This window comes from Anser cygnoides, chromosome 2, assembly GCF_040182565.1.
Source record: "Anser cygnoides isolate HZ-2024a breed goose chromosome 2, Taihu_goose_T2T_genome, whole genome shotgun sequence".
Classification (NCBI taxonomy): Eukaryota; Metazoa; Chordata; class Aves; order Anseriformes; family Anatidae; genus Anser; species Anser cygnoides.
In genome coordinates, this window is record NC_089874.1 from 143,627,133 (window position 1) to 143,640,100 (window position 12,968).

Consider the following 12,968-nt stretch of genomic DNA (forward strand, 5'->3'; position numbering starts at 1 on the left):
CTACTCAGTCCAGAATGACTTCTTAGAAGACCTTCCCAACTGAACTGATTTGATGAGCTTAAAAAGTTTTGCTGTATTGAGTGTGGTGACCACCAAAGGTCAATTTAACCTCTTGAGAGGGGATGTTCTGCAAATTCAGCATGTCAGAAGATGTGTCAACCCTATGATGATCAAACTGAATTTAAAATGAATTTCAAAGTAGAAGCCTCCCTGTGTGTATTCACTGGTGTTTTTGTATCCCAGACACATATATGAAGGCACCTGAGGTATATTTACAGCTTTCCTTCCAGTACAATCATTTTTTTAATTGGCTATTGAAAGTAAAACTCACTGTGGGGCATTAGAATTTTCTACAAGGTCATGAAGACATTTTGGTAATGTTTTATCATTTATGGGAATGCAGACTCTTTGGAAGTTTTACAAGATCTGTTTGTGGGAACCAGAAGAAATCAGAAGCAGAGTTCTTGAGTATCTAAAGTCTCCAGCAATTTGTCTCTGTTTTGGTGAGAGTACTTCAAGGAGGTAGTTTTGACGTTTTAAAGGAAAAAAATAGGTGAAGATAGAAATTCAGTGATTTTTCAATGACCAGTCCATCTCCTTAAATAACATTGAACACTTTTGGAAAGCCATGCCCGGGACACGGTTGTTATTTCACAGAGACTCACTGAACATCAGCTTAGTACCTATTTCTTCCTCTGGCACAGCTTCTTAGGAAGTAGCTAGCAATGATAGGCATTTGACATCAGAATTTAAATTATTTCAAACAACTTGCTCATACCATATTTCCCTTCAATGTGGGGCTTTCCTCAAGTTTCTGCCAGGCCGCACACATCATATGTTAGAAACCTTTTCAGGGGAGACCCCATCTAAAGTTACCTTGTCAGCACTGATTCCTTTTAGTTAGAGTGCAAAACTATTTTCAGCCCTCTGTGATGGCTATTTTTATCTCCATTAACCTCTTGACTTAATATAAACATTTTTTGAGGGTTGCCTCCCTTGTTTGTCCAGTTGCTTTAAAGGTTAGTGAAAAGTGGATGCCTGCCTGACCACTTTTATCCTCATTAGCTGATTCTAATTGTTCCCTGAGAAATCACAATTTTGACCCTGTTTGTCCTTGTCAAAGTTGTCTGGTTATGGCATGTATGAAGACATTAGCAGAAATTGCATTTTCAAGAGAAAATTATTCAAGTGTAGAGCATACATTTACCTAGCGCATAGCAGTGAACAATATTGCAGCTTTATGATGTACCCCTGTTTCCAAAATTTGAGGTGCCTGTTGTATGGCCCCATCTTATGGACACCTGTGTTAGCAGATCCCTATTAATTATATTTAGGCAGTAGGTATGATGTTCTGGTAAGCTTTGTAGCAGTTTGCAGCAGTTCTTTCGGAGAGAGAAACACAATTTTGTTTTTTACAGTCTTATTTTTTAAGCATTTGTAATATGCTTGCTGCTTTGTCAAGAAAGCAAGAATATGACAACTGTTTTTTTGTTTTGTTTTGTTTTGTTTTGTTTTGTTTTGTTTTGTTTTAAGGTACCTTTCTTAAGATGGAGATATTCCTAATAACACTGCAAAAAATATAGCATGAATTAGTTAAATCTCTCCACCCTCCCAGTCCCCACCCCCATTTTGGGAATGACCAACTAAATGTTACAGTAAAACAAATACTTCTTATGAATTACAGGGTGATTTTCATAGTACACTCTGAGAACATTAGCATACTTCAAGTGGGATGGTGACCCACAAGTAGAGACCTGTCATGAATAACATCTTGCCCTGCCAACAGTTTCAAGCCATGAAAGCCCTTTTTTACATGCCTCACTTGATGGATCTCAGTTGTGGTTGTATGGTTGGAGCAAAGGACCTAGCAGGTCTCAGTCAGGTGTCTCAAATAGACAGGGCCCAGGCTTTACAGGTTGTAACCAGTGCCTTAAATCCCACAGACACTTAGTGCAGATGAAAAAGCACTGGTGTAATGCGCTCAAAGCACGATATCCTGCTTTACAAGCGGGTTGCTGCATTCTGCACCAGCTTCAGCTTTCAAATGGATTTAAAATGTAGCCTCAGGTATAACGCATTGCAGTAGTCTAATCTTGAGGTGATAAAGGCATGACTGATTTAACCATAGCTTCTTGTTATCTTGGACTGGGGTCTTTTCATTTTAACCATTTTAGGGAAATGGCCTTTCTTGAATCAGCAAGCTTTCTTCAATTTTTACTATGTAATAAGCCACAACAAGAGCAAGCCTTTGTTAGTGGTGAACACCTCCTCTGAACATGTGAACCTCACAGGATGCCAGACCCCAAGAACTGCTGTGGTGATCCTGACTCATCTTACAGCTCACACAATATGCCTCTGAGCTACTTCAAAGAGAAGCCACTGCCCATATCCCTTAGTGGAGCTGCCAAGCTTTACAAGCAGCCAGGGTCTTGTGAAGTTTTGCTTTCATATTAGAAGTTTATTTACATATCTATACAGCTTGGAAGCAGAGCCATGGGAGAGTGGGAAATTCTTCTGAGGTGTCCACTGGCTCTTCTGGACTAGTGAAGCTGTGAGATGAAACAACCTATCAACCTATCGGTGGTGCCTAGTGACCATTCACAGCTGCTGGACTGATTACAAGCTTTACTGCCAAGCTGACCTGGAAGCTAATTTAGTGATCTCCTTGTAGTTCTTTAAGTTCCAAAAAACCCTGTAAACAGGGGACAGCAAAGTGGACTTGCATCCTGAGTGCTGTGCTCACTCTACCTGCAAATCAGAATCTACCTTCACATCAGAATGGATGAGGCACCAGCCTGGGCTCATCACATTGTCTAGAAGAAAATGGGGCAGTGGTCTGGGACTAAGCCTACCCACTTACTAAAGGAGAAACTAATCTCCATGAGAAAGTCAAATGGTATCTCTGTATCTTATTTCTTTCTCATCACTATGTGGTTAAGTATAATCCCAGGACATATTATTTGTCCTGCCTATGTAGATAATAAACTATTGCTCAGCGCAAGAGAATCCTAATGTTATTTGAGGCTTTTTGATACCACCTTAATACAAATATTAATACCCTTACAGACAGGAGAGAAACAATGAAATGTCAGATGTCTGGGAAGAAGAAAATCAGAAATATAAATTAGATCTTCTGAAAATTAAATAGAGGATCTCTTTTGCATTTGAAGGCTAGACATCCCTTCCCTTCCCTTCCCTTCCCTTCCCTTCCCTTCCCTTCCCTTCCCTTCCCTTCCCTTCCCTTCCCTTCCCTTCCCTTCCCTTCCCTTCCCTTCCCTTCCCTTCCCTTCCCTTCCCTTCCCTTCCCTTCCCTTCCCTTCCCTTCCCTTCCCTTCCCTTCCCTTCCCTTCCCTTCCCTTCCCTTCCCTTCCCTTCCCTTCCCTTCCCTTCCCTTCCCTTCCCTTCCCTTCCCTTCCCTTCCCTTCCCTTCCCTTCCCTTCCCTTCCCTTCCCTTCCCTTCCCTTCCCTTCCCTTCCCTTCCCTTCCCTTCCCTTCCCTTCCCTTCCCTTCCCTTCCCTTCCCTTCCCTTCCCTTCCCTTCCCTTCCCTTCCCTTCCCTTCCCTTCCCTTCCCTTCCCTTCCCTTCCCTTCCCTTCCCCCTTCCCTTCCCTTCCCTTCCCTTCCCTTCCCTTCCCTTCCCTTCCCTTCCCTTCCCTCCAACTTAAAAAATAAACTTGTTTCAATGTCTGAATAATTTATGGCATATTTGGAAAAGCCCACTGCCTGGTTATTAATGCACTATCAGTTGATTGCACTTGGGATTACCAGAGACTGAGAGTACATACAAGCGCAAAAGCCATGTTAAAGACTTGACTGAAATGGCAAGTGGAGAAATTTAGCCTCTGGTAGGAACATGCCCTGACCCTCCTCTTCCTTATTGCTATGCAGTCACGGTTGCTCTAGCAGTTGTGCTAAAGCTTGTATTTAATGTAGGTATGATTCTCAGCTCTGTGAAGAATAGTCAGTCTTCCTTGTTTCAATAGCAGCCTTATGCTGTTTTGGTGTAAATGACACTAAAATCTAGGCTTCTCTAAACTAGGATACCAAAATGATATTTAGATTATCTTTCATCTTATTTCTTGTATTTCTTTTTCAGTTCATGCCTCATTCTTATCATTTGTTTTCTGAGCAGCCCATATGTAAATAATTTGCACTGATTTCGTAATTGGCAATATTAGGCTTCTTGATAATTTATATATGAACTTAAGAACATTGAAAAGGAAAAAAAAAAAAAAAGTCTTCTTACCCAACCAATTAGAACAGAGTTTTAAATCCAGATTCCAAACATACACAGTAAGTAGGGATGTCTCTGGTAATACTTCACACATGCAAACACATTTTCTGCAGCTTCGTGTGTGAAAGGCAATATTAGGAATTGAGACATAGCATGTCTCTGTTTTCAGCATTTTTACAGTAGATAGTTGTGTTGGTACTAGCTTTTACCTTCTTTTTTACTAATTTCATTCTTCGTTCATATCTTTTTCTTCCAAAACTTCTGAAAGATTGAGAATGTCATGTAGTTGATATAGAAGTATGTCTTATGCATAAACATCTGTATGAAAAATGAAAAATATGAATGCAAATTAAACAATAAATACTACATTTGATAAACTAGCATTAGTGAAGAAACAGGTCAAAAATCAGCTGAAAAATATGAGAAACTGTGACTTTCAATACCTGTCTTCTTCCATCATCTTTTCAAAAATATCGACATACAGTGTTATATTAAATATATTATTATATAAGATCATGAAGTTAACCTTATGTAATATTATGAATTTTATCTTACGTAACTGAAAAGTTTAAATTATGTCTTATTTTCATGGGAATATAGCATGTTATATGGTAACGTGTATACTTCGCTACATCTACAATTGCATGATTCTGTGATTTCTAGAACAGTCACAGATGATATATATGGCCGATGCATCTGGAATGTGAAAAATGCTTTTATTTATCTTAAAAATTTTAACTCATTTAATCATACAGCATATCACCAGTAGAACCTAGCCAACTGGAATTATTGATGGAATGAAGAATAATCAAATCTCTTTAAAAAGGTTGGAAAGTCTTAGAGAGGATTATATCCTGGATTAAAATAAATAAATAGATAAATAGATAAATAAATAAATAATAAATAGAAGTTTTGTGGTGATTGTTGTACTTTATTTTGTGGTTTTACGTTTGGTACAGAGAAAAAGAACTGTGAATGCTGAATGTCTAAATGGCATTTCAGTGCCACTTACTGAAGAAAAAATTCAGGATCAGACACAGCTTTTTTTGCCATTTGATTAGCAAAAGGAGCTAAGTGTAAAGAAGTTTGAGCCCTTTGCCTTGTCTCCTCAAATACAAAAGTCTCTAATTATGGTATCTAAAATATACACAGGTGATGGTTTTGATAAATGTGCATCTCCTTGCCTGTAAGCCTTCCAGGTGCAATGGATGTCATACTTTACTTCTGTGCCTTTGAATTCATTAATACAATTTCTTTTACAGTCTTTTTGGAGACAAAGTGTACTGAGTCATTAGCATTATTATTATTATTTCAGAGTTAGTAAAATCACACATCAACAACTCACAAAAGGGGAAAAATTCCATTATCTATTCAGAACTATTTCCTATGATAATACAAATGTTACCCAGGACAGATCTTTGAAATGGATACTGATTCTTTAAATTCTTTCCTGTCTGTTTCAGGAAATAGTGAGATCCTGCTGATAATGAAGTACAATGTGTCTAAAGTTCACTTCTAAACAGTTGGCTCTTTGCTGTGAAAGTCATCTACATTCCCTTTATAATTCACAGCCACCAGAGATCTGCTTAATCTTGGTGATCTGATCCAATATCATTCGGAAAAATCCTTGATAACAGTTTCACCATTCAATCAATGAAAGAACCAAAGCTTACTGCTTGTGTCTTCTTTAAAAAAAAAAAAAAAAATCCCGAGGCAGGGGAATAAGACCTTGGCTTATGGGTTTGGAGATTTTGTTGTTGGCAAATAAAATGATTATTACTATTATTATTCAAGTTCTTAATCAAGGCAAGCAAATGGCATCTGTTTGTTATCATCCTTCCTACAGAAGACAAAGGCTTCGGTCCCTATGGTACTGACTGCTGGCCCCAAGTGGTTGCTGGATGTGACTTGGCAAGGAGTAGAAGACAACAAAAACAACTGCATTGTGTACAGAAAAGGTAAACACAAGCTGATTTTTGCTCTACTTTCTTGTGCTGGGTATTGATGCAAAAATATACCTGTTGCATAACATGACAATGGACTAGTTTGTTTTTCTTTAAGTGGAATAGTTTTCATTCTGTTTTTGCTACGATGTTCTTGTTATGCTTTTTTTTTTTTTTTAATGATATAAAAATCCCACATGGTGTCTGTAGTGTACTAACTGCTTTATAAACACAGAAGGATGTCAGCTGATGTGACTTACTACCCATTTCTCTCTGAGAGCTAGAGCCTCTTGGCAAACCTCAGTAAAATCTATACACTTTAAATAGGTAAATGCAGTAACTTTTTATAGGACATACCAGATAGCATTTCTCCATGTTACATTACATTATAGATTCCTAACTGAAATCATCTTTTATAAGGAGAATTTGAACTTGATTGGTCTATGATAAAACTTCATGTCAGCAGGGTAATAGAAGTTAACTGGAACTGGATTTCAGGGTTGTAACCTCTGACATTCCAGCCTCTGCATGACGATGCTCCACTGTAATGCATTGGCTAATGGGAATGCATGTCATTTCTGCCTTATGCTAGTTGTCTGTTCATGTGAGATTTGCTCAAGTCAGTATGAGTTCTTACAAGGCCCTCAAGACATGCTTTGTCTAACCTACCACATTGAACAGCTACTTTGGTTCGAGAGACTTTTGTCTTTACCAAAAGAGCCTTGAGTTCAGTCCATTGTGTGAGGGACTATGCACCATGCTGTTTGGTCAGTCACTGTGAAAGCTTTGTAAAATGCAGTTATGATATCATTACAGTATGTTAAAAATAACACTTGAATGCACAGAATAAGAATAACTTATTTAGTATAGCTGTTTTTGGCATTCCTGCTGAAGATCAGGTTGCAAAACTATGACTTTCCTTCCTTGTATTTCAATCACCAATCTCAGCACTTTGTGAATACTTCAGAACATGCACTGTTCTTGTTTAATTTCTTTTAGGTTTTATTTCTAACCAAACAGACCTACTGAGATCAAAGATTTGTTTGCTGAGGCAACCTAGTGACCATTTCAGCGTACACGCATCCAGGCAAATAAGCACCCATATCAATATATTAACATACAAAACACTAATCATAACATCAAAGACTCCTAAAAACTTACTAGAAACAATTACAACTTGTTCCTATAATCATTGCAATTTATACACTTATAAGAGGATTGCTTTTAAACTGCCACAAGCCTTTGAAAGTTGAAACGCTGAAAACAGGGAATTTGCATGTTAAAAATGAGTTGCACACCAGGGTCTTGTAAATTCTCTCTACTATAATTACAGAGTGCCAACACATTCATTCTGCAACCTGAAACACCTGCAGTACTAGAGAACTGGGCTCATATCTAAAAAGGGTTGAGCTGCCCTTCCTTCACAGCTTTCTGATTGCTGCCCAAGTGAAAGAAGTTGCAAAGTGCTCTAATATAGGGAAGCTTTTCTCCTTAATACTGAACTGCAATTTACTATTCGTAGTAATAAATGTGGTTCACAGGCAAACTTTTCTGCAACAACTTTTTAATGTAATGGGAAATTACTTTCACTCCAAAACATGGCTTCCACAAATTCCCATAGGATGATGTCTTATCAAGTATTATATTCTTTCTGTAATTATAATATTGAGCACATATATACACCAGTAAGACTTTTCATCTTCAAAGTACCTTACAAACACTAACTAATTCATTAGACAGTTTCAGTGCTGTGTGATTGAATCTTTTTTTTTTTTTAAATAATAAAAACTTTCTGCAGTTCAGTAAAATCTAAATAGAATAAAACATTGTTCTTTTCATTCAAATATGCTGGATTTTGCCTCACTGAAAATGCTTGTTGTTTTAGTACTGGCTTAGCAAGGTACTGTGAGACAATCATACAGTGTTCAAGGTAAATTCTGCAACAACTTGATTCACACAATGCAGGTGCCTATTAAAACTATAGATGAGGATAAATATGCACCCTAATTTATAAATGCATGTTAAAACCCTGCAACTTGACTAAACTTATATGGGAAATAATTTGTCCCTTCACTGCTTTCTGTTCATCTCTTTGCACTTGGAGTTGGCTCTCCTGTTCACCTACCCTTGCCTTGAACCCCGCTGGGATTTTTGTACTACAAAGATTAATTGGCTTGGATCACAAAACAATGTCGAATAGAAGATGGTAAAATAAATAAATACAATAATGTTTCTTCCTTCAATTTGTATCTCATCATTCCAGATTACATTGCCTTGATTTGTGTTAGTGTTCTGTCTCCTACAGTGCCATTACTTCTAATGAAACGGTGTCAGCTGGCATGAAGTTGTAATTCGATGTTATTTTGTTGTTATATGTGTATAATTTTGTTAGTTTGTTTAGCAATACATTGTTATTTCTGAAAGCAATTAGCTGAACAAATGTGTGGAATTGTACGTGTAGAAGATTTGGTCACCTGGGAGCTGTTTTTCTCACTGTATCCAAGATAAGATGAGTGGAGTAAATTGGCACATTTCTAAGAGGAAAATAAGTTTGTGAATTGTCTAGAAGTACATGTTACTGGTCAATAAGTTGACTTGGAAGTGCATGCTCTATTTCCTTTTAGCTGTAATAACACAGTGAAGTCTTTGAGAACATAATTTTCCCCAGATCTTTCAGAAGAGCATAGGAATGTCAGCCTGACTTCCAGTTCACTACAGGCTATAGCCACCTTACTCAGCCATGAATAGCCACCTTACTCAGCCATGAACTGCATACAGAATGATCACAGGGAGATTTTCAGCCCCAGAAGAGGAGTCCACTGTGTAGTTCCTATTGAAAATGAATCTGAACCGGCCAGGTAACTCCCTATTTGCCGTCAAAACTCTCAATAATATTTTCACTAGGTAAGCAAACACCAAAAGTATGTGTGTATATGTGTGCATATATATATGATGTATATACGTAGGATTATGTTGCTGTGTTGTTACAGTGAAATCCCAATTCATCTTCTATATACATCCTTAGATTGAGAAACTGGTTATTTAAAACCATGCATCAGAGCGCTTTCGGAATGAATAGGTATGAAATAAGTGATCAGTATTTCAAATTAATTTATTTAGTCTAGGATCACTTATTTCTATCTGTAGTTCTTATATCTGCATTACAGTGGTACTAGGACAATTCAGAAAAGGGAAAAACAGTGCATTAGTACATCTTTTTACAAGCTCTGATGCAAGCTGTCTGCTCATACCATGTGCCATTATCCCATTCTATTCTTTTTCAAGGAAACTTACAACTATAATTAAATTTAAAAGACATGCTCTTTTTGTTTTAATATTTATATCAAACTTCTATTGTGTTTCAAAAATAATTTCAATTCAATTTCAATAATTTAAGAGATGTCCTATGACAAATTTTAGAGAAAGATTTTAGGAACTGTACTTTATATAGAATTATGAATCTGATCTTTAAAATAACAAGCGACAACGACAACAAAGAAGCTTCAGAGTATCAGTAATTCAAGAAAGATTCATTTGTAGAAAGTGTTAATGCAGGAACTGTATGCTCATTGCAACGCACTTCAGAAACATTCATGCTTAAGAGAACTGTGCACCAGACCTTCTCTAGAACCAGAAGCAGGAGCCCCTCAACAGCCTGGGAGGGGCAGGAGTATTAACTGCAAACCTTCCACTGGGACAGAAGGGATTTTAAAAAATGAATTTGGACCAAAAAGAATAGAAACTGTGTAAAGAAAGCAGTTGCACAGACTGAAAACCATGTTCATATAACAGATATTTTTATAGATATTGTTTGAGCTATTTGTGTGAAATGTATGGATACTGTATGTTTAGTGACATTGTTAAAACAGGGTGCCTGTACAAATATTTAGCTGTGGGAATTATAAAATCATAAGGCGATTAAGTTAGCTAGTTGTGAAATTCCAATATTGCTTTTTAAATGACTTCAGGATATAGGAGGTGCTAAGGTTATTATCTGTTATCAGGAATACAGCGGAATTGTACGACTGGATAATAACTAAACAACTGACACAATGTAAAATTACATTATCAGTGTGTTAAAACAAAATTGCGCCCTAAAGGAGTCTACATGCCAGCTCAGAGCTGCAGTGTAATTATGCTTAACTCTGATAATTAAAATACAACGGAGATCAACAGAATCATTTTCATTAAGAAAATTATTAATGATGGTGGTATAACAGTAATTGATTGCAGAGCACCACAGGATAACTCTGTGCAGGAAAACCAACATCTCGGATATATGTCTGGGACTGGTTGGTGGCATTGCACAACGCCAAGCATGCTTCCAGCTCGGGTGGGAGCCGGCGGCTGTGCTTTGTGCCGGCACCAGAAGATGGCAGCTTTTCAAGCCACGGTTCAGAGGGAGACAGATGGGTGCTGGGGGACAGCTGGTGGGATGGGATGGGATGGGATGGGATGGGATGGGATGGGATGGGATGGGATGGGATGGGATGGGATGGGATGGGATGGGATGGGATGGGATGGGATGGGATGGGATGGGATGGGATGGGATGGCCACCAACCAGCCCCAGCAGTAACAGCAGCTCACCAGCTTCTGGAGCCACCTGTCATTTTGTGTCACGTTAGGCGGTATTTGCTTTTGCATTTACATTAGTGATTTACTGACATTATTTCCTTCTCTGCCTGGCCTTGCCGAGTAGTTTATGCCCTTTGTTATTACTGAGAGGATGCGGGAGGAGAAAAAAAATGTCCTCAACCCAGCGTGGTTCCCAAATGAGATGTGAGTGAGTAATTCCAGGGGCTGGAGCTGTTAATTGCCCCAGTGGTATTGCCACAGGATATCAAATGTCATAAAAATCCTCTGTCCCCCTGCAGGTGAAATCAGAGGCAGGGCTCACGGAGAGACTGTAACAAAGTCCTGGCGAGGGAGGATGTTGCCTAAGGGCAAGAAGTGAGCGTTTTCATTTTCTTTTGGTGAACACAAAAATCAAGAAGGGGAGGAATATTCTGGCAAGTGCTTCTCCACACAGCTCAGGACTGGGTGCCTGCTCCAACAGATGTTGCTTTTGAAAGCTGCCCAAAAAAGTCCATTCTCCAATCACAATAGAGAGCAAGCCTGCTAGGGTGGATTTACAGGATGAGATTAGTTAAAATGACAGCTGCCCACACTAAAACTGTGTCAGATAGCTAATTTATAAAAAGAAACTAGAGGCAAGGCAGAGCACAGGAGAGGGCAGAGCAGGAGCTGGGCACCCATCTCTGCCAGTGATGCCTGTGCATGCCCTGCCCTGTTGTTGACTTAAAATAAGTCGGTAAATAGGGGACTGCTTGTTACTGCCCCAGTGCCGGGGTGAGTTATTCGGCTAATGTATGTACCACGCTTTAAAGATCCGAATGCAGCAAGGTTACATTAAATTACTACTAATAACTGGAGGTCATTTTCAATGAATATTGTTCATATAAGGTAAACAGTCTATTTTTTTAATATATAAGAAAAGTCAATTTTTACAACAGGATTTTTATTTTTTTCTTTAGTGAAAGAGAATTACTTTTCTTAATTGTTCTGTGAGGTCCTTGATACCATTTTTTTCTCAGCAAATACCTTTTTTTTTTTTTTTTTTCAGCTTAAGGCAATGTAATGGTACATTGCTCCACAGACATACAACATGAGGGACCCTAATGAGACACAGGTCAAACATTATAAGGAGTTTAAACACTGCTGCATGAGACTATGAGTATATTTTGTTTTGGGTCAGGGAACAAATTATTTAATAGGCCACAGGCTAACTTGGGGCACATATTTTAGATTGCAAGGGGCTTTTTTCTGCATATTATTAAAAGCAAATTCTGTGAATTTACTTAGTCTGTTCCACGTGGACAGTCAGAAAATGGCAGTATCTGCCAGAAGGTTGCTAGTCCCTGTGAATGCCTCCATTAGCTGAATGATGTGCTGAAGCCTTTGGTGGTGCTACAGAATTTTGTTGTTCTTTCATTGTGCCAGCTGACTGCATTTTAATCAAAATGTGTGCAACACGTCCTAGTATCAAAAGTCTACGGAAGAGCTTGTTTTATATTTCTTTTTCCACAACACTGAAAAATTGATTTATTTATTTTTTTTTTCTCCAGAAAAGTATGATTGTGTGTATAATGCTTACATAAAATAGTATCTCTATGAGAGCAATATGCCTTCACAGTCATTGAAAGAAAGTCCCATAGGTACAGACATATAGACACGACTGCTAGGCAAGTAGATTGCTTCATTGATGCTTGTTTTGCAGGGGTGTTGAGAAGGCTGGATGCCTGATGAAACTATCACAGTCAAAACTATTGCAAATCAGTTCTGCTACTTTCTTCCTTAGCCACACACGAAGAAAAGTTTTTTCCCCATGACTAGTGACATTTATTGCTGGCTGATGACAGCCACAGTGTAGTGGACTTAAGTCAGACAAGAGAAGGTGTGATCCCAGCCTCAAAGAACTCATAAAGCAGAACTGTAATTTTTCCTTATTTTTATTTCATACCTATGCAAATAAAACCTGTGCAAAATGGGGTATTATCTGCTTTAGGAAGTTCAGAAGTCAGGGTCTTTCTTATGGTTTTAGTAATCTATAAAAACGAGGTAATTTTGTGCATCTTTACTGAATTTGTATATACATAATAGCATATACTGAATTATTGCATGACCTCTAAATTCTAAGCATGTAGATAATAAAGGAAAGATCACAGGAAATGCAGGGGCATGGCTGTATTTCCCTTTTCAGTACAAAAATGCTTTTGTTCATTATTAGTGCA

At 38.1% G+C, this 12,968-nt stretch overlaps 1 protein-coding gene across 6 annotated transcripts in view; it reads left to right on the plus strand.

The window, feature by feature from the left end:
• ZFPM2 (zinc finger protein, FOG family member 2) overlaps positions 1-12,968 on the plus strand; it is a 322,093-nt gene that overhangs the window by 199,537 nt on the left and 109,588 nt on the right. For all 6 annotated transcript variants that reach the window (XM_048068767.2, XM_048068770.2, XM_048068768.2 and 3 more), the window contains one exon: positions 6,080-6,191. In XM_048068767.2, coding sequence (XP_047924724.1) covers positions 6,080-6,191 — 112 coding nt within the window. The remainder of the gene's footprint in view (positions 1-6,079; positions 6,192-12,968) is intronic.